Source organism: Nycticebus coucang, chromosome 4 (assembly GCF_027406575.1).
Source record: "Nycticebus coucang isolate mNycCou1 chromosome 4, mNycCou1.pri, whole genome shotgun sequence".
Taxonomy (NCBI): Eukaryota; Metazoa; Chordata; class Mammalia; order Primates; family Lorisidae; genus Nycticebus; species Nycticebus coucang.
In genome coordinates this window covers 136,137,749-136,154,816 of record NC_069783.1, presented here as the reverse complement: position 1 = coordinate 136,154,816, position 17,068 = coordinate 136,137,749, and the positions used below count along the sequence as shown (strand labels likewise).

The following is a 17,068-nucleotide window of genomic DNA, read 5'->3' as shown; positions in this document are numbered from 1 at the left end:
GTTCCTGGACTCTCCTCCCTGTGGCCACCGGGCAGCCCTGTAGAGAACGGTTTTGCTGCCTGGACCTCAGGTCCTGGGCCAGATTCCTGGGGTTCCCTGTGCACATCCATCACTGCTTCTTCTGTGGTTCTGTGAGACAGGTGCACAGAATCTGGAGAGTGCAGTGGACAGAGAAGAGACAGGTCTGAAGGAGGAAGTGACAGTCCCAAACTCATTCAGGAGAATCTGAACCAAGGATGATATGGGGAGCCCCTAGACCCCTGCTGACCTCTTCTGAGGGCACTGGGACCAGCGTGGCCTGGGGGCGAGGGTGTGATAAACCCTTACCAGTGTCCCGCCTGGGTGGAGAAGCTCGTCCCTGTGGGTTCTCCCAGCCACCCGGGGGTGGCGCTGCTGCACTTGGACAGGGGCAAGGCAGGGCCTGGGAGAGGGGCCAGCTCCCTGCACCCTTTGGACTGATCAGAAACTCGGCAAAAAGTCTTCAGTCAGAACCAACTGGAGCAGGTTTTGACCATCTGTATCTCTAGAATGATCCTTGAGTTACTGCTTAGGTCTCGGGGATCCTGTGACTCCAATATGGCATGTACAGCTCATGGTCCCTTGGCATGAAAGGGAAATGATACACGCAACAGTCTAATTGCAATTGTCATATGGGAGTGATTTCCATATCCTGTGTCAACCCTCTTCTTTGCAAATGAGACATCAGCTGTCATGGGAAGGAACCTACAGGAAGCTTCTCTTTGTTCTCTTTAAAACATTCTATACTTCACATTTCCAAATTACCAAAGAGAATTAAAAGTAAACTGTTTAAACCATGAGATATGTGAGTGTTGAAATCATAGACATGGTAGACACAGCCTCTCACACAGCTTGCTAGAGAGCTGTGAACAGAGATTTTTTTTTTTTTTTTTTTTACGGGGCAAAAAGCACAGGCTCAGGGTAGCCCCAGGAGCCTCAGGGCCCTTCTCATGCGCTGGTTTCTTGATTATTTTTAGCCCAGGCTTTGGTGAAAAGGATTAATTTTGAAGCTAGAAATAAGGAGTGGCCTAGATCCACAAATGATGGACTGAGCTGTGTTTGTGCCACACAAAGTGTGACTCTGGTCAGACGAGGGAGCCTCAGGGAAATGGGTCCTTCTGGACATGAACCAGCAGACAGACTCTGTCCTCACACTCCCAGAGCTTTCCTGAGACATCAGCAAACGTCATCCTAAGAACGGGGTCTGCTCGGCTCCCACGGCTTTATCCTCTCCCAAGGCCAAGGTGTCAGGGACAGAATGTAGGAGAACAGGCCCCTCATCATCCAGAATCCATGTTGAGAGAAGAAGAGACTGTGGGTTTCTAGAACAGGCACCAGGCCAACTAGACACATTTTCCATCCCATTTTCCATCCAGTAAACCAATCTGCTGCTTTTTGAAGGTAACTAAATTAATGTTAGAAGTTGAATGCGTTTCAAATGAAACTCTGTTTCTGGGAACATAACAATTCACTGGAAGGCTTTCTGAGCTCCCTGAGCTGCACTGACAAGGAACTGAGTGAGTTGAGACCAAGGTCATGGTCTTAGCTCAGAGAGTGAGAGTGAGGCTGGGGAGGTTCATGTCCCACATCCCCATCTGTCTGTGTCACTGTGAGTCACTGCCAGCTGCTACCACTGACGTCACGTCTGCCACAGTAATAATTCACCTCATCTGCAGCCTGGGCCCCGCTGATGGTCAGGGTGGCCATGTTCCCTGAGCTGGACCCAGAGAACCGCTCAGGGATCCCCAAGGGCCGCTGGCTATCTTTATATATCACCAGCACAGGGGCCTGGCCTGATTTCTGCTGGTACCAGTAGATGTATTCTTTGTCAAGTTTGTCACCAGAGCAGTTGATCCTGGCCATCTGTCCTAGGGACACTGACATGGAGGGCAGCTGTGTCACCTCATAGGGAGACACAGAACCTGGAAGAGAGAAGAGGAGGAAGAGCTTAAGAATTAAAGACCCACCTGGCTTATTGTACCCTCAATGAATCCCCAACAATAAAAAAAAAAAAGAACTAAAGACCCTTCCCAGGGGCCCTGCACTGAAGCTGTGATAGGCTGAGCTCCAGATCCACACTGGCCCATCAAGGTCCTGTGGGTTGGATCCTGGGGCAGGGTCTGGGGACAGCACCTGTACACAGAGTGAGGAGGGGGAGCAGGAGAGGGGTCCAGGCCATGTTGACACCCCCACAGCTCTGCCTCTGAGCCCACAACACAGCTGGGCTCCCCTGGCCTCTCATATTCTTCTCAGGCCCTGTGGGCAGTGAGCGTTGGGGTTTATGCAAATTCATGTCCCCTGGGCCTCCTCCTTGACAGATTCACTCAACCAGCTGAGGTGACAGCATAGGGACTGTGCAGGGAGAGATGGGGCCCCAGCTTCCCCCATCTGCTTCTCAGGACAGCAAATCAGACCCAGGATCCAAGGCCTGGGATCACTGTCCCCTACCTGAGGACTGACCCCACTAGCACTGTCCCCACCATCCTGGCTGTGCTGTGTCCTGGGCCAGGCTCAGCAGGGCTCTGCCCCTTCCAGGAGCCTGGCCATGGGGCTGAGATGGGAGCAGCTGAGATGACAGATCACAGCAGACCCAGCATGAGGGAGACACAGGCCACCATCTTCCTCCTCCTCTGTCTTCCCTACGGGTCCCCAGAATCACTGAGGTCCCACCTGGTCATTTCCCCTAGATCAGGTCTTGTGTCATTTAGATGCTGGGTAGTGATTCCTGACTCCACAGTCTGGTCACTCAGCACCACACACCTTCTGTGGGGGCTTCACACTCCAGTGTCACTGCACACGGGGTGTCACCTCTTCTGTGACATCCCCACCCCACAGCACACGAGCGTCTGTCACCTCATGTCTTCCAGTCTTGGCAAGTATCTTTTCAATGTTTGCTGTAAACTTGGAAAAGGCCCCCGAACCCACCTGATGGAGGAGGCAACCTGGGCCCATTGTGTCTGTGAGGGCACCAGGGTCACTGTCTCCGCACAGGGCATGAGATCTGGAGTGTGGGGGGTCTGTGGTCCCTCAGTGAGGGGGACTTGTCACTGCAGCCAGGACAGGCCCCCTGAGCAGCCCCAGCCTCCCTCCTGCCACTCCAGGCTGCAGCTCTGCCGCCCTCTGCTGGGGAAGGACACTCAGAGCAGGAGCTTCCCTCCCCCAGGTTCCCCCACAGCAATGGTCACCTGGGAGGGTGGGGACAAGGCAGTCCAGCCTCACTGGGTACCAGTGTGACCAGCTGTTCTGCACAGCCACACACAGAGGTCCATGTGCTGTGTGCAATGAGCCAGCTGCATGAGGCTTCTGTAACCCCCTGTGACTGCAGAAATTCCCTTGTCTGATTCCTGCTTTGTGACTGAAGGAATGGGAGGTAGAGGACAAGCTGTAGCTCTTCTGCAAAGCGACAGGTCCCAAGAAACACCTGTGACCCCAGATAAGGACCGAGACTTCCTCCCTATTTGGGAACCAAGACTGACTCTCCCCCTCCCAATCAGAGCAGCTGCAGGTCACTGGGAGCCCGGAAGTTCCTGCCACTAGAGCTCAGCTGTGTACTCACATCCTCCTCATCACTGTCACCATCAGCATCTCCGGCCCTGTGAACAGTGTGAAGAGGACATCAGTCCTGCTCTGCAGGGCCCCATGTTCTCAGGGAACAGAAGGTCAGGGAGGGGGGGTCCCTCACTTGTCCCAGGTTGTGCTGAAAGGGCAGGAAACCCTGTCACTTCCTAGCTCTGATCTCCCAGGAGTTTCCAGTAAACCTGGGACACACAGAGCTCTGCTAACTTCAACAAGGGGCCCTGAAATGTGTCTGGATTCCCTTATCATTCTGGTTCTCTAAGATTTAGTTATCTGGTCACTCCAGCAGGTCGTCTATTGAAACCCTGGTCCTTGCAGAGCTGTGCTCACTGCCTCAAGGGATGGGAAGTGTCCCTGAAGGGCCTGGCCCCTGCACCTGTCTGCACTTCCCAGAGTCACTGATTAGAGTCAGTCCCGCTGTGGGGCACAGGGTCTAAGAGAGGGTTTGTACAGGGGCGAGTGACACAGCCAAGGGAGGACACGGGAAATGTGAACACCTCGCAGTCCCCTCACTTCTGGCCCATATGACCCACATTTCTGAGGTGCACACAGGCCAGGTGGGTGATGGGCGGCTGAGATTTGGGGTGGCAAATCCATCTTTAGAAAGCAGGTTCCTTCCCCACCCCTCACCCCTCCAGCACACCCTGTCCCCTAATGCGCATCATGGGTAGGACATCCCCAGCCCCCCGTGTCCCTCTGTGCAGCTCAGAGCCCAGCAGCTGTGGTGACCTTCCCCATGAGGGTACAATGTGAAGTTGACTCAACGGTGGACACGGTCCCGCTGACACAGCATCTGGAGCTCAGCAGCGCACAGAGAGCTCAGTCCTGGGGCACAGTGTGTGGTGCCACGGCACAGCCTGCTGGGTCCTGCCGTGCAGAGAAAGGGGCACTGCCATCAATGCACACTGTCCTGGCGGACGGTAGTTTTTCTCGAACTTGTCCCCAAGCCTCTGATTGCAACAACCCTCCTTGGGAAATGCTGGCCCAACACAGCTGAGAGCCGAATGTGAGCCTGGGAATCATAACCAGTGTGACTGGTAACTAGGTAACCAGGCATAATAACCATTTGGGGAGCAACCAGGGAAGAGTGACCTTGGAGGGAACAGAAGTGCATAGTTTATAATTTCAAAGGGAAAACCAGAGCAAGAGCAAGAGAGAGAGACAGAGAGAGACTCAGGGTTCAGAATATAAAGAGAAACAGTTTGCAATTCTTATGAGATGTCTGGTTCAGAAGTAAACTGCTTTTTCTTTCACTCCAGAGTGGGCAATATTTATTTTTATTTTGCACTGGTAAATAAGCCCTGTATTTTATCCTGATAAACAGTTCTAATGACACAATTAAGCAGCAGTAGGAATATTGAAAGGGCGGTCAGCCCTCTCCTCCATCCCTGCCCAGAGCTCTCACCACTCAGACAGAGACTCTGCACCCACCTGTCACTTTAACTGCATTTGCTCCCGGAGATAAGAGGAAGAGAATTGAGAGAAGGTCCCAAGGAAGGACCCGAGGGGGGTGTCTGCACATCCTCCCCACTGTCCGTGACATCTCAGCACAGGAAGAGAGACTCCTCACGTCAGAAACCTTGAGACACACTGCCCGGGTGGCCTTGAGAGGAAGAGTATGTCCAGCAGGTGGCGCTGTCTGAGACAGCTGTCCTCTCCTGTAGGGTGTGTCACTACATCTGAGCTCCATATTGAAGTTCATGCAAGCTGACCCTCCAAGAGTTGAATGAATCCCAGAAGGTGGAAGTGGATTTTTACTGATCTAGGGAGGCAATAGTCCTCCTGGAAGTATCTGAGCCAGAGGAGGAATGTTCTAGAACATAACGACTTGCCTGCAGGTGCACAGAAGGCAGCACTGATTTGGAAACTCAGTGCTTCTCTGTTCCTCTCAGAGGGCAGAGTCAGAGCCAGGGCACCCAGGGGGATGGGCGAGGCAGCTGCTCACACTTGTCCCCAGAGTCATCACCCTCCGTTCCCTGTCATGACCCACTCCATGGGGGCTGGGCCATCTGGACCCCCGGAGAATACCCAAGGCTCTGCCATACTGTGGTCACAGGGTCACACGTGCATTGCCTGGCGGGGGTCCTGCAAGCTCTGGTGAGACCCCTGCCCTCCTGGGGATGGGGCAGACCATGGGACTCCTCCCTCCACGTGAGCTGAGATGTTTAGGGTGTAGCTGTCAGGGTCATGCTGAGTGTCTCTCACAAAGCAGAACACACATCACTGTATCCACAGTTTCCACAGAGGAAGGAAATAAAGCTTGGGAGGTCACATGGGTTTCAGAAGCAATGTGTTGTGCACTTAGGGATGTTGTTTCTGTCACACACGAGGAACCAGGGAAGGTCACTCACAGGCTATCGGCCCCAAGGGCAGGAGGCTCTGCAGCAGGCCACGCTGTGGTGTGAGCTGTCCTGCTGAGTGGGGCCCAGAACCCTGTAGCATCCACCATGATACGGGACCTGGTGATGACAACGGGAACCTTGTGATTCTGAGAAATCCCACAGGTGAGTCCCATGGATTTTGGAACAAGTCCTTGTCATCTCCATTACCAAAGTATTGACCCATGGTCCAACAACCAGGTGTGCACTTGTGCCCTGGTAGACATAACACAAGACAGGACATCGCTGACCACACAGCTACAATTGCCAGGTCCCCCGTCCTCAGCTCAGGCAGGCCCAGCTGGCTCCCTGGGGAGCTGACGGGGCTCTTCTAGGATGGAGCAGGAGCAGGGCCGAGGCTCAGTCCCCTGCACCAGCAGCTGGCCCACACCGTGGCCTCGTCTCTCCGGCTCCAGCGCCTCTCCCTGGGCTCACACTCAGGTCCTGTGGAGGGGGCGGGGCTTCCTGCACCAGGTTGCTCAGAAGCACCTGTCACCTGAAGGGGCCAGAGCTGCTGTGTCCTACAGCCATGTGACGTGATGGCACTACATAGAACAGGAAAGACAACGTACTAATTCAGTATGATGTACTTCATGTAACTTAATATATCAAAAATAGATCTTTCCATATGTAATCAATATAAAAGTACATGAGAGATATTTACTAACTTTTTCATGGCTATGCTTTTGTTCTTTCCCACTTCCTTTTTTTTTTTTCTTTTTGACACAGAGTGTCACTTGATTGCCCAAGCTGGAGTGCTGCGGTGTCATCAGAGCTCACAGCAAGGTCAAATTCTAGTGCTCAAGGGATCCTCCTGCCTCAGTCTCTGAACTAGCAGAGACTATAAGCGCCCGCTAAAGTGCCCAGCTAGTTTTTCTATTTTTAAGAGAGACAGGGTCTCCCTCTTGCTCAGGCTGGTCACCAATTTCTGAGCTCAAGTGATCCCCCTGCCTGGGCCTCCTAGAGTGCTAGGATTATAGGATGAGCCCCTGGGTCTGGCCTCTTCTCTCAGGAGATTCCCTCTGTGGAGCTTGTGTGGCTGGAGGAGAAGGGACTGGGTGTCCTGAGGACAAGGGAGGGTTGTGGAGTCTTGTCACTGTGAAATTCCCAGGCTGAATTGTGTGTGTCACGGAAAGGATGACAGCTGCACTGCTGGGTGGGGCTCTATAGGAATGATGATTTGTGCACAGGGTGGGGTGGGATGAGGAGCCCTGAGCTCGTCCTGTGGGTGCTACTGGGGCTCCCTGTGTGGGCCTGAGGCTGAAGCTTCCCTGGCACCTGGACTCATGGAAGGAGGGTCTGACACCCCCCAGTCCCTTGAGCCCCGAAAGCTCCTGCCTGTCAGGCCCCATTTTCACTCTGGACTACCACACAGGGAATGGGCAGGTGTAGCTGGGCATTAGGACACTCACTCTGGGGATCCCAGAGAGAAACCAGTCTCCTGTGCACAGTGACCTCCTCCATGCCTGATGGCCATGGTGGGGACAGCAGACTAGCTCTGCTTGGGTCCTGGAAGCTGCTCCTGAGATGGAGATCTTCAGGCACAGAGGCGCTGGGGGAATGAACAAAGCAGTGCTGGGTGGAGGGGCAGTGACCACAATGGGGCTGGCCAGCAAGGCCACCGGTGACTATGGAGGGCACTCTGAGATCGGGGTCCTCCAGGGTATCCTATATTGAGGCAGGATCTGGATCTCTCTGAGAAGAGTACACTCGTGGAAAGGGGCAGATCTCTGCCCCCAGCAGCACTTCCCAGAGAGAAGTGACAGCTCAGCTCTGAGCTGCCAGGGGGCTCAGCAGTGCTGGGGGTGGGGTCACACTGAGGAGGGGGTCTATTAATCTCACAGAACACTCACACTTTGCTCTGCTCAAATCCCAGGCTGCCAAGGAACCTTCACGATCTCAGCAGGGCTGGGCAGTTATGGGGACAGGTCCAGAGACTAGGTCCAAGGAATGGTGCTCTCAACACCACATGTTTATCTGGGGCCAGGATAGTGGATGGATAATTCCCTCTGTGGGTCCTTCCACTCAGGTCCCATTCTGACCCCACAAAGCAGCCCTGAGAGTCAAGACAGCTCTGCTCCTGCCAGGCAATGAGCACCCTGAGCACCCTCTGCAAAGCCTGCCTGTGGGGGCCAGGCGCGTCTACAATCCTCCTTGACAGGAGTGAAAGAGTGACACAGATGGGGCAGGAGTTAGTGTCTCACTTCCCCATCTGCCTGTGTCACTGTGAGCAGTGTTGCTGTCCCACACCTGACAGTAATAGTCGGCCTCGTCCCCAGCCTGGGCCCCGCTGATGGTCAGGGTGGCCGTGTTCCCTGAGTTGGAGCCTGAGAATCGCTCAGGGATTCCTGAGGGCCGGTTGCTATCACTATAGATGACCAGCACAGGGGACTGGCCTGGCTTCTGCTGGTACCAATGCACAGCTTTGCTACCAATATTGTTTCCCCCGCAAGTGATCCTTGCTTGCTGTCCCAGGGCCACTGACACCGAGGGTGGCTGGGTGAGCACATACGAGGCCACAGACCCTGCAAGGAGAGAAATGAATGGCTTGAAACCAGGGTGCTCACAGCAAAAAATCTCAACTCTCCTTGGTGGCAGGATCTTCAGAGTACCAGTGACCACAGCGTGGTGGTCTCAGCCCCACTGGCCCCGCACCCTGCAGCAGGCTCAGGAACCCCCTGCCCTCCACATCCAGGGGTCTGCTGAGCTCAGAGTCAGGCCCAGGTTTGTCCCTGAGCCCTGGGGCTGAGTGGGTGGGGTCCCTGGGGCAGCACCTGTGCAGTGAGCCAGAAGGCTGAGGAGGAGAGGGGTCCAGGCCATGGTGGAGATACCCTCTAGGTTGGTTCCGAGGCCCGGGCTGGGCAGGTGCCTCCCATGCCTGTTTTATCCCCTGGTGGAGAGAGCTGCCCAGGATGCAAATGAGCCCGAGTCAGGGGCTGCTGCCTGAGAAGCTCTGTGGTTTCCAGAGAGGCTCAGCCCAGGGGCCCACAGAGGCGGGGGCCAGCTCTTGCATTCCCAGCCTAATCTTTTTCCACCAGCTGGTCTCATTGTCTGTACCAAAGTATTTAGGCTGTGTCCAGGTCTCTCTTCAGGCCATCCTGAGATCATCATTTGCCCTTATTCCTTTGCACTGGTGACAACACAGAGCTCAGTGGTTTCGGGGTCCCAAGTCAGATCACTGATCCTGAGCTTACAGCCCTCTTCACAGTAGTGGTCTGTAATGTACATATTTGTTTCTGTTGGAGGCAGTGTGTCACTCTGTCACCTGTGCGGGAGTGCAGAGGTGAGGTCACAGCTCAGTGAAGGCTGGAAGACCTGGGCTCCCGCCCTCTCCCTTCTCTGCCTCCCACTGTGGGAAGATTTCAGGTGTGAGTCACCCACCCGCTCATATGCACTGTTTAAGAGCATCTGCGGCTCTGCAGGTCCCTGCCCTTGGTGTGAGCTCCTGGGGCAGGTCCTTGTCTTGGACCTCGGTGTCCCCCGTGTGTGCTACAAGTCGGGGACAGCTCCAGCGCTCTAGGTGAGTTTGGCACCTACAGAGATTGAGCCTCCCCGGGCTCCCCTGGCTCCCCGGGCAGTGGAGTCATGAAGTCCTTGTGCCTGGATCAGAGAAATAGGAAGTGACAGAGCAGCCTGGTGTGAGACAGGATCCAGAATCTGGGCTTCACATCAAGCAGGACAAGGGTGAGTGGGAGCAAAGCTGATTCCTGTGATTACAACCAGGTGACTCTGCCGCCCCCTGGTGGCCGCCCCACACTGGCTGCTGCAGCTCAGGGGCCTCCTGGGTCCAGGTGCAGATTCACAAGCTGCTGCTCAGGTCCCCGCATCGCTGATCCACGGGCTGCTGCCCCGGGAGGGTTCCTGTTCTCTGTGTGGTCCTTGCTGCCTCCAGACCAGGCACGAGGGCTCAGACTACCCAGGAAAATATGAACTTGCCCATTGGAGGGGAGGGGCAGGGCCCCGTTGAAGCCCCCCTTCGTGCGCGTCTGGCGCATGGTTGGTTGTGCAGGGGATACCAGGGCTTGGCACTGGTCACATGGTGCTCGGGGACTGGCTCTTCCTGATGTCCCCTGTGGATTTAGGGCCATGACCAGTGCCAGTGGGGCTGCACCAAACACACACAGTAGACCATCCCACAGCAGATACTCATCTAGACCCGCTCTGCTCTGGCACCTTCCATTCTGAGAATTCAGCATGAACAGGACACAGCCTGCTTCCAATGGGTTTCTTCTCTTGCTTGGGACTCCATGAAGGAGACACACTGGGTTTGAAGACACAGCAGACAGTCCCCACCACCTTAGCAGACAGTCCCCACCACCTTCTCACTCTACACTGCTTTATTTATGTAATAACATAGACACCTGCTGAGCTAGGTCTCTCTCAGCCAGGACTCACTGTGTGGCCCAGCTCTAGTCCTTGATGACGTGGCTGTTTCTTCTTGGGGAAACTTTGCTCTTCTAAGGGAAAGGAACGTGCTAAATTTCGGCTCTTTCTATCCTGTTGAATTTAGGTGTGATGACTGGAGCTGTAGCAGCCATTCTGAGACCTTGTGCTGAACAAGACTGAAAACAAAGCCAACATCATAGGGACAATGGAACAGGGACTTACAAAGACCCTGGTGCCTTCATGAGATGGTGAGACTCCCTAAATGAAACCCTGTCTTACCCCGACTTAGATTGCTAGGAGAAATCACCTCCCCTGTGTCTATGCCTCTGTATTTCATATGTGTGACCTTGCAGTTAAAAGCATTTCTCACCATAGGGAAACAATTTATTCAAGTAAATAAATCTGTAGAAACATTGATGGCAAAGACCCCATCATTGATGCTATGCAGAAAACTAATAAAGAGGTTAGACAGAAGGTGACAGGCAGGCTGTGTCAATATAGCAGGTGAGGAGACCTCCTTTTCTGGAACTGCTGTCAGTACCTTAAAAAGGCTCAAGACACAGGAGTGTGTGAGACGTGCTAGGTCAGTCCTTGTGGGGGAATGTCTGGTAAGTCTGAGAGTCGGATGGGACAGTGGCAACCTGAGGGGACTGGAATTCAAACCACTTTGAGTCCTTGGTGATGTTTGCATGTATGAAGGATTTGGGACAGGAGTGATGTGTATTGAGATGTGGCTAAGGGACATTGCCCAGTAATAAATCAGGTTCTCCTAACTGTTGCTTATCATATATGAGGGGCTCCAGGATGCTGCTCTGGGGAGAAAACAGGTGTGATTTACATAGGGTCGGCACACCACCCCAGCCCTTCCCTAGCTCACTTAGATCTAGAGATGCTCAGGGGATGGGGTCTAGGTCTCTCCTCCCTGTGGCCACCAGGCAGCCCTATGGAGAACTGTTCTGCTACCTGGGTTTCAGATACTGGGCTGCCTTCCTGGGGTCCCGGCCATCACTGCTTCCTCTGAAATTCTATAGTTCTATGACCCAGGAGCATAGAATCTAGGGAGTGCACTGGACAGGGAAGAGACAGGTCTGAGAGAGGGAGTGACAATCCCAGGCTCTCTCAGGAGGATCTGAGAAAGGAGAATTAGGAGCCCCTAGACTCCTAACAACAACCTCTTCTCAGGGCACCGGGAGCAGCCTGGTCTGGGGAGGAGGGTGTGGGGAAACCCTCACCCAATGTGCCCTGCCTAGTTGGAGAAGCTCGTCCCTGTGGGGTCTCCCAGCCGCCTGTGGGGGGCGCTGCTGCACTTGGACAGAGGCAGGGCAGGGCCTGGGAGTGGGGCCAGCTCCCTGCACCCTTTGAACTGATCAGAAATCCAACAAGAAGTCCTTGATCAGAAGGAACTGGAGCCGGCTTGGCACCTGCAGCACAATGGTTATGATGACGGCCACATCAACCCAGGCTGGCGGGTTCGAACCCAGCACGGGCCAGCTAAACGACCACAACGGCAACAAAGAAATAGCCGGGCATTGTGGCAGGTGCCCATAGTCCCAGCTACTTGGGAGGCTGAGGCAAGAGAATCACTTAAGCCCAAGTGTTTGAGGTTGCTGTGAGCTCTGACGGTACAGCACTCTACGAAGCGCAACACAGTGAGAATCTGTCTCAAAAAAAATAAAAAAGTAACTGGAGCAGCTTTTGACCATCTGTATCTCGGGAATGATCCTGGAATTATCACTTAGGGATCAGGGATCCTGTGAATATAATATGGGGTGTGGACAACTCAGGGTCAGCAGACATGACATGGGAACGGTGCTCGCAACAGTCTAATTGTCAGAGAGGAGCGGTTTCCTTTTTATCTGTCATCCCCCTTCTTGAAAATCAGACATCCACTCCACTGTCATTGGAGGAGACCTATAGGAAGCTTCTCTTCTTTCTCTCTAATCATTTCTACACTTGATATTTTGAAATTATCAAGGAAACCTAAAAGTAAAGTTTTTAGAGCAAAAGGCACATTTATGGGAGACCCTCAGCCTGTGGCACAGGGAACAGAGATTTTTCTTATGGTGCAACAAGCACCAGCTCGGTGCACCCTGGGAGGCCCCGGACCCTACTCCGGTGCTGGTTTCCTGAGCATTCCTAGTCCAGGGTTTCATTACAAAGAGTTAATTTTGGAGCTAGAAATAAGGAGTGGCCTTGATGTCATTAATGATGGACCGAGCTTGCGCTTCTGCCACACAGAGGATGACTCTGGTCAGCCAGGGGAGGCTCAGGGACATGTGCCCTTCTGCTCAGGAAGCAGCAGGACAGACCCTGTCCTCACACTCCCAGAGCTGTCCTGACACATCAGCAAATGTCATCCTGAGAACAACATCTACTAGGCTCCCAGGGCTTCATCCTCTGCCAAGGCAACGATCTGAGGCACAGAATGCAGGAGTCCAGGCCCCTCTCCTTCCAGACTCCGTGTTGACAGATAAGAGACTGTGGGTTTCTAGAACAGGCACCAGGTGAGCTGGACACTTTCTCCCTCCCATGCACCTCTGTGCTGTTTTCTGAAGGGAACTGAATAAATGCAAGATCTTGCGTAGATTAAAAATGCAACTGAGATGTGGGGAAATCACAATTCAAGTGGCATGCTATGTGTATTCCCTGGGTACGTTGACAAGGAACGGAGTGAGTTGAGACCAAAGTCATGGTCACAGCTCAGAGAGTGAGAGTGAGGCTAGGGAGGTTCCTGTCCCACATCCCCATCTGTCTGTGTCGCTGTGAGTCACTGAAAGCTGCTCCCACTGCCATCAGGTCTTGCACAGTAATAATCGGCCTCATCCCCCGCCTGGGCCCCGCTGATGGTCAGGGTGGCCGTGTTCCCTGAGCTGGACCCAGAGAACCGCTCAGGGATCCCCGAGGGCCGCTCACTATCTTCATATATCACCAGCACAGGGGCCTGGCCTACTTTCTGCTGGTACCAGTAGATGTATTTTTTGTCAAGTTTATCACCAGAACAGGTGATCCTTGCTGTCTGTCCTAGGGACACTGACACCGAGGACAGCTGTGTCAGCTCATAGGAAAACACGGAACCTGCAAGAGAGAAGAGAAGAAATTGCATCAGAATTAAAGACCCTTCCCAGGGACCCTGCCCTGAAACCGTGCTGGGCTGAGCTCCTGGTCCACACTGGCCCATCAGGGTGCTGTGGGAGCTGATCCTGGGGCAGGACCTAGAGACAGCACCTGTGCAGAGAGTGAGGAGGGGGAGCAGGAGAGGGCTCCAGGCCATGGTGACACCCCCACAGCTCGACCTCTGAGCCACAGCACAGCTGGGCTCCCCCAGCCTCTCTTATTCTGCTCAGGCCCTGTGGGGCAGTGAATGTTTGGGGTTTATGCAAATTGCTCTCCCCTGGAGCTCCTCCTTGACTGATGTCACAGAATGTGACAGGCAAGCTGTGTCAGAATAGCAGGTGAGTACACCTCCTTTTCTGGAACTGCTATCAGGTCTTTAAAAAGGCACAAGACACAGGAGTGTGTGAGAAACACTGAGTCCGTCTCTGTGGGAAAGAGTCTGGTGAGTCTGAGGATCAGATGAGACAGTGACAACCTGAGGGGCTGGAATTCAAAGCACATTGGGTCCTGGGTGATGTTTCCATATATGAAGGATTTGAGTGATGTGTATTGAGATGTGGCTAAGGGACGTTGCCCAGTAATAAATCAGGTTCTTCTAAGTGTTGTTTATCATATATGGGGGGTCTGCAGGATGCTGCTCTGGGGTGAAAACAGGTGTGATTTAGATGGTGTCAGCACACCACCCGAGCCCTTCCCTAGCTCACTTAGATCTGGAGATGCTCAGGAGAGGGGTTCCAGGTCCCTCCTCCCTATGGCCACCAGGCAGCCTTGTGGACAACTGTTCTGCTACCTGGGTTTCAGATACTGGGCCGGCTTCCTGGGGTCCTGGACATCACTGCTTCTTCTGAAATTCTATAGTTCTGTGACACAGGAGCATAGGATCTGGCGAGTGCACTGGACAGGGAAGAGACAGGCCTGAGAGAGGGAGTGACAATCCCAAGCTCTCTCAGGAGGATCTGAGAAAGGAGAATTAGGAGACCCTAGACCCCTGACAGCAACCTCTTCTCAGAGCGCTGGGACCAGCCTGGTCTGAGGAGGAAGGTGTGGGAAGCCCTCACCCAATGTGTCCTACATTGATGGAGAACCTTGTCCCTGCAGCACACCCAGCTACCTGTGGGGGGCGCTGCTGCACTTGGACAGGGGCAGGGCAGGGCAGGGACACGGAGGGAGGCCAAATCCCTGGACCCTTTGGGTTGCTCAGAAACCCAATAAAAAGTCATTGATCACAAGGAACTGGAGCCGCTTTTGACCATCTGTATCTCTGGAGTGATCCTTGAATTATCACTTACGTCTCCGGGATCGTGTGAATACAATATGGAGTGTGGACAGCTCATGCTCCCCTGGCATGAAATGCAAATGGTACACGCAACAGTCTAATGACAATTGTCATATAGGAGTGATTTCTTTGTTCTGGGACAACCCCATTCCTTGCAAATCAGACATCAGCAGTCATGGGTGGGGACCTACAGGAAGCTTCTCTTCAATCGCTCTAAAAATTTCTACACTTGCCCTTTTCAAATTATCAAAGAGACCTAAAAGTAAAGTGTTTACACCACAAGTCACCCACACTCAGCCTGTGGCACAGAGTCACGGGGAACTGTGAACAGACGTTTTTCTTTCAGGGCAGTAGCACAAATTCAGTGCAACCGTGGGAGCCCCGGGACCCTACTTGTGTGCTGGTTTCCTGACCATTCCTCGTTCAGGGTTTGCTTAAAAAGAGTGAGTTTGCAACTTAGAAATAAAGAGTGACAGTGAGCTCATTAATGATGGACCGGGTCTGTGTTTGTGCCACACAGAGCGTGACTCTGTCAGACATGGGAGGCTCAAGGACAGGGGTCCCTCTGCACATGAACCAGCAGACAGACCCTGTCCTCACACCCCCAGAGCTGTCCTGACACGTCAGCAAATGTCATCCGGAGAACGGGTCAGCTCTGCTCCCAGGGCATTATCCTCTCCAAGGCCAGGGTGTCAGGGACAGAATGTAGAAGAACAGACCCCTCGTCATCCAGAATCCATGTTGAGAGAAGAAGAGCCTGTGGGTTTCTAGACCAGGCACCAGGCAGACTGGGCCCATTTTCCATCCAATGAACTTATGTGCTGCTTTTTGAAGGGAATGGAATTAAAGTAAAAAGTTGTGGGGATTTAAAAAGAAACTATGTTTCTGGGAACAACACCCTTCAGTGGCAGGCTTTTTGTGCTGACTGGGCTGCACTAACAAGGACCTGAGTGAGTTGGGACCCAAGGTCATGGTCACAGCTCAGAGAGTGAGAGTGAGGCTAGGGAGGTTCCTGTCCCACTTCCCCATCTGTCTGTGTCACTGTGAGGCACTGCCAGCTGTTCCCACTGCCATCACTTCTGCCACAGTAATAATCAGCCTCATCCCCAGCTTGGGCCCCGCTGATGGTCAGGGTGGCCGTGTTCCCTGAGCTGGACCCAGAGAACCGCTCAGGGATCCCCGAGGGCCGCTTACTATCTTCATATATCACCAGCACAGGGGCCTGGCCTGCTTTCTGCTGGTACCAGTAGATGTATCTTTCATCAAGTTTGTCACCAGAGCAGGTGACCCTTGCTGTCTGTCCTAGGGACACTGACACGGAGGGTGGCTGTGTCAGCTCATAGGAGGACACGGAACCTGGAAGAGAGAAGAGGAGAAAGAGATTAAGAATTAAAGGCCCTTCCCAGCGGTCCTGCCCTGAAGCTGTGATGGGCTGAGCTCAGGGTCCTGTGGGGCCAATCCCTGGGCAGGGTCTGGGGACAGCACCTGTGCAGAGAGTGAGGAGGGGGAGCAGGAGAGGGGTCCAGGCCATGGTGACACCCTCACAGCTCTGCCTCTGAGTTTGCAGCACAGCGGGGCTCCCCCCGGCTCTCTTATTCCCTTAGAGGCCCTGTAGGGCAGAGAGTGTTTGGGGTTTATGCAAATTCCTATGTCAGGACCTCTTCCTTGAGGGCTGTCACTGAACCAGCTGAGGGCTTAGCCCAGGGACTGAGCAGGGAGGGGTAAGGACCCACCTTCCCCCATCTGTTTATCAGGACAACAAATCAGACTCAGGGTCCAGGCCTGGGATCATAGTCCACTTCCTGAGGACTGATCACACTAGCACTGTCCCCACCATTCTGGCTGTGGTGTGTCCTGGGCCAGGCTCAGCAGGGCTCTGCCCCTTCCAGGAGCCTGGCCATGGGGCTGAGCTGGGAGCTGCTGAGATGACGGATCACAGCGGACCCAGCAGGAGGGAGACACAGGCCACCATCTTCCTCCTCCTCTGTCTTCCCAAGGGTCCCCAGAATCACTGAGGTCCCACCTGGTCATTTCCCCTAGATCAGGTCCTGTGTCATTTAGACGCTGGGTAGTGATTTTTGACTCCACAGTCTGGTCACTCAGCATCACAAACCTTCTGTGGAGGCTTCACACTCCAGTGTCACGGCACACAGGGTGTCACCTCTTCTGTGACATCCCCACCCCACAGCACACAAGCTTCTGTCACCTCATTTTTTCCACTCTTGGCAAGTGTCTTTTTAATGTTTCATGTGAACTTGGAAAAGGCACCAGAATCCACCTGACTGAGGGTGTGACCTAGGCCCATTGTCTCTGTGAGGGG

The 17,068-nt window shown here is 53.8% G+C and overlaps 1 protein-coding gene and 3 gene segments (V, D, J or C); all 4 read right to left on the bottom strand.

Moving 5' to 3' along the window:
• Window positions 1-13,733, bottom strand: part of LOC128584905 (immunoglobulin lambda-1 light chain-like) — a 50,358-nt gene extending 36,625 nt beyond the window's left edge. The window contains exons 1-2 of the mRNA XM_053590179.1: window positions 13,584-13,733; window positions 13,130-13,433 (exon numbers count right to left, since the gene is read on the bottom strand). Coding sequence (XP_053446154.1) covers window positions 13,130-13,433; window positions 13,584-13,629 — 350 coding nt within the window. The 5' untranslated portion in view covers window positions 13,630-13,733. The remainder of the gene's footprint in view (window positions 1-13,129; window positions 13,434-13,583) is intronic.
• The window catches only part of LOC128584904 (probable non-functional immunoglobulin lambda variable 1-50), a 685,263-nt gene that overhangs the window by 26,868 nt on the left and 641,327 nt on the right, over window positions 1-17,068 (bottom strand).
• LOC128584934 (immunoglobulin lambda variable 3-25-like) lies at window positions 1,347-2,197 on the bottom strand. The segment is given in 2 exon segments: window positions 1,347-1,940; window positions 2,152-2,197. Coding segments are annotated over 2 exon segments (354 nt in total).
• Window positions 15,749-16,298, bottom strand: LOC128583453 (immunoglobulin lambda variable 3-25-like). The segment is given in 2 exon segments: window positions 15,749-16,104; window positions 16,234-16,298. Coding segments are annotated over 2 exon segments (402 nt in total).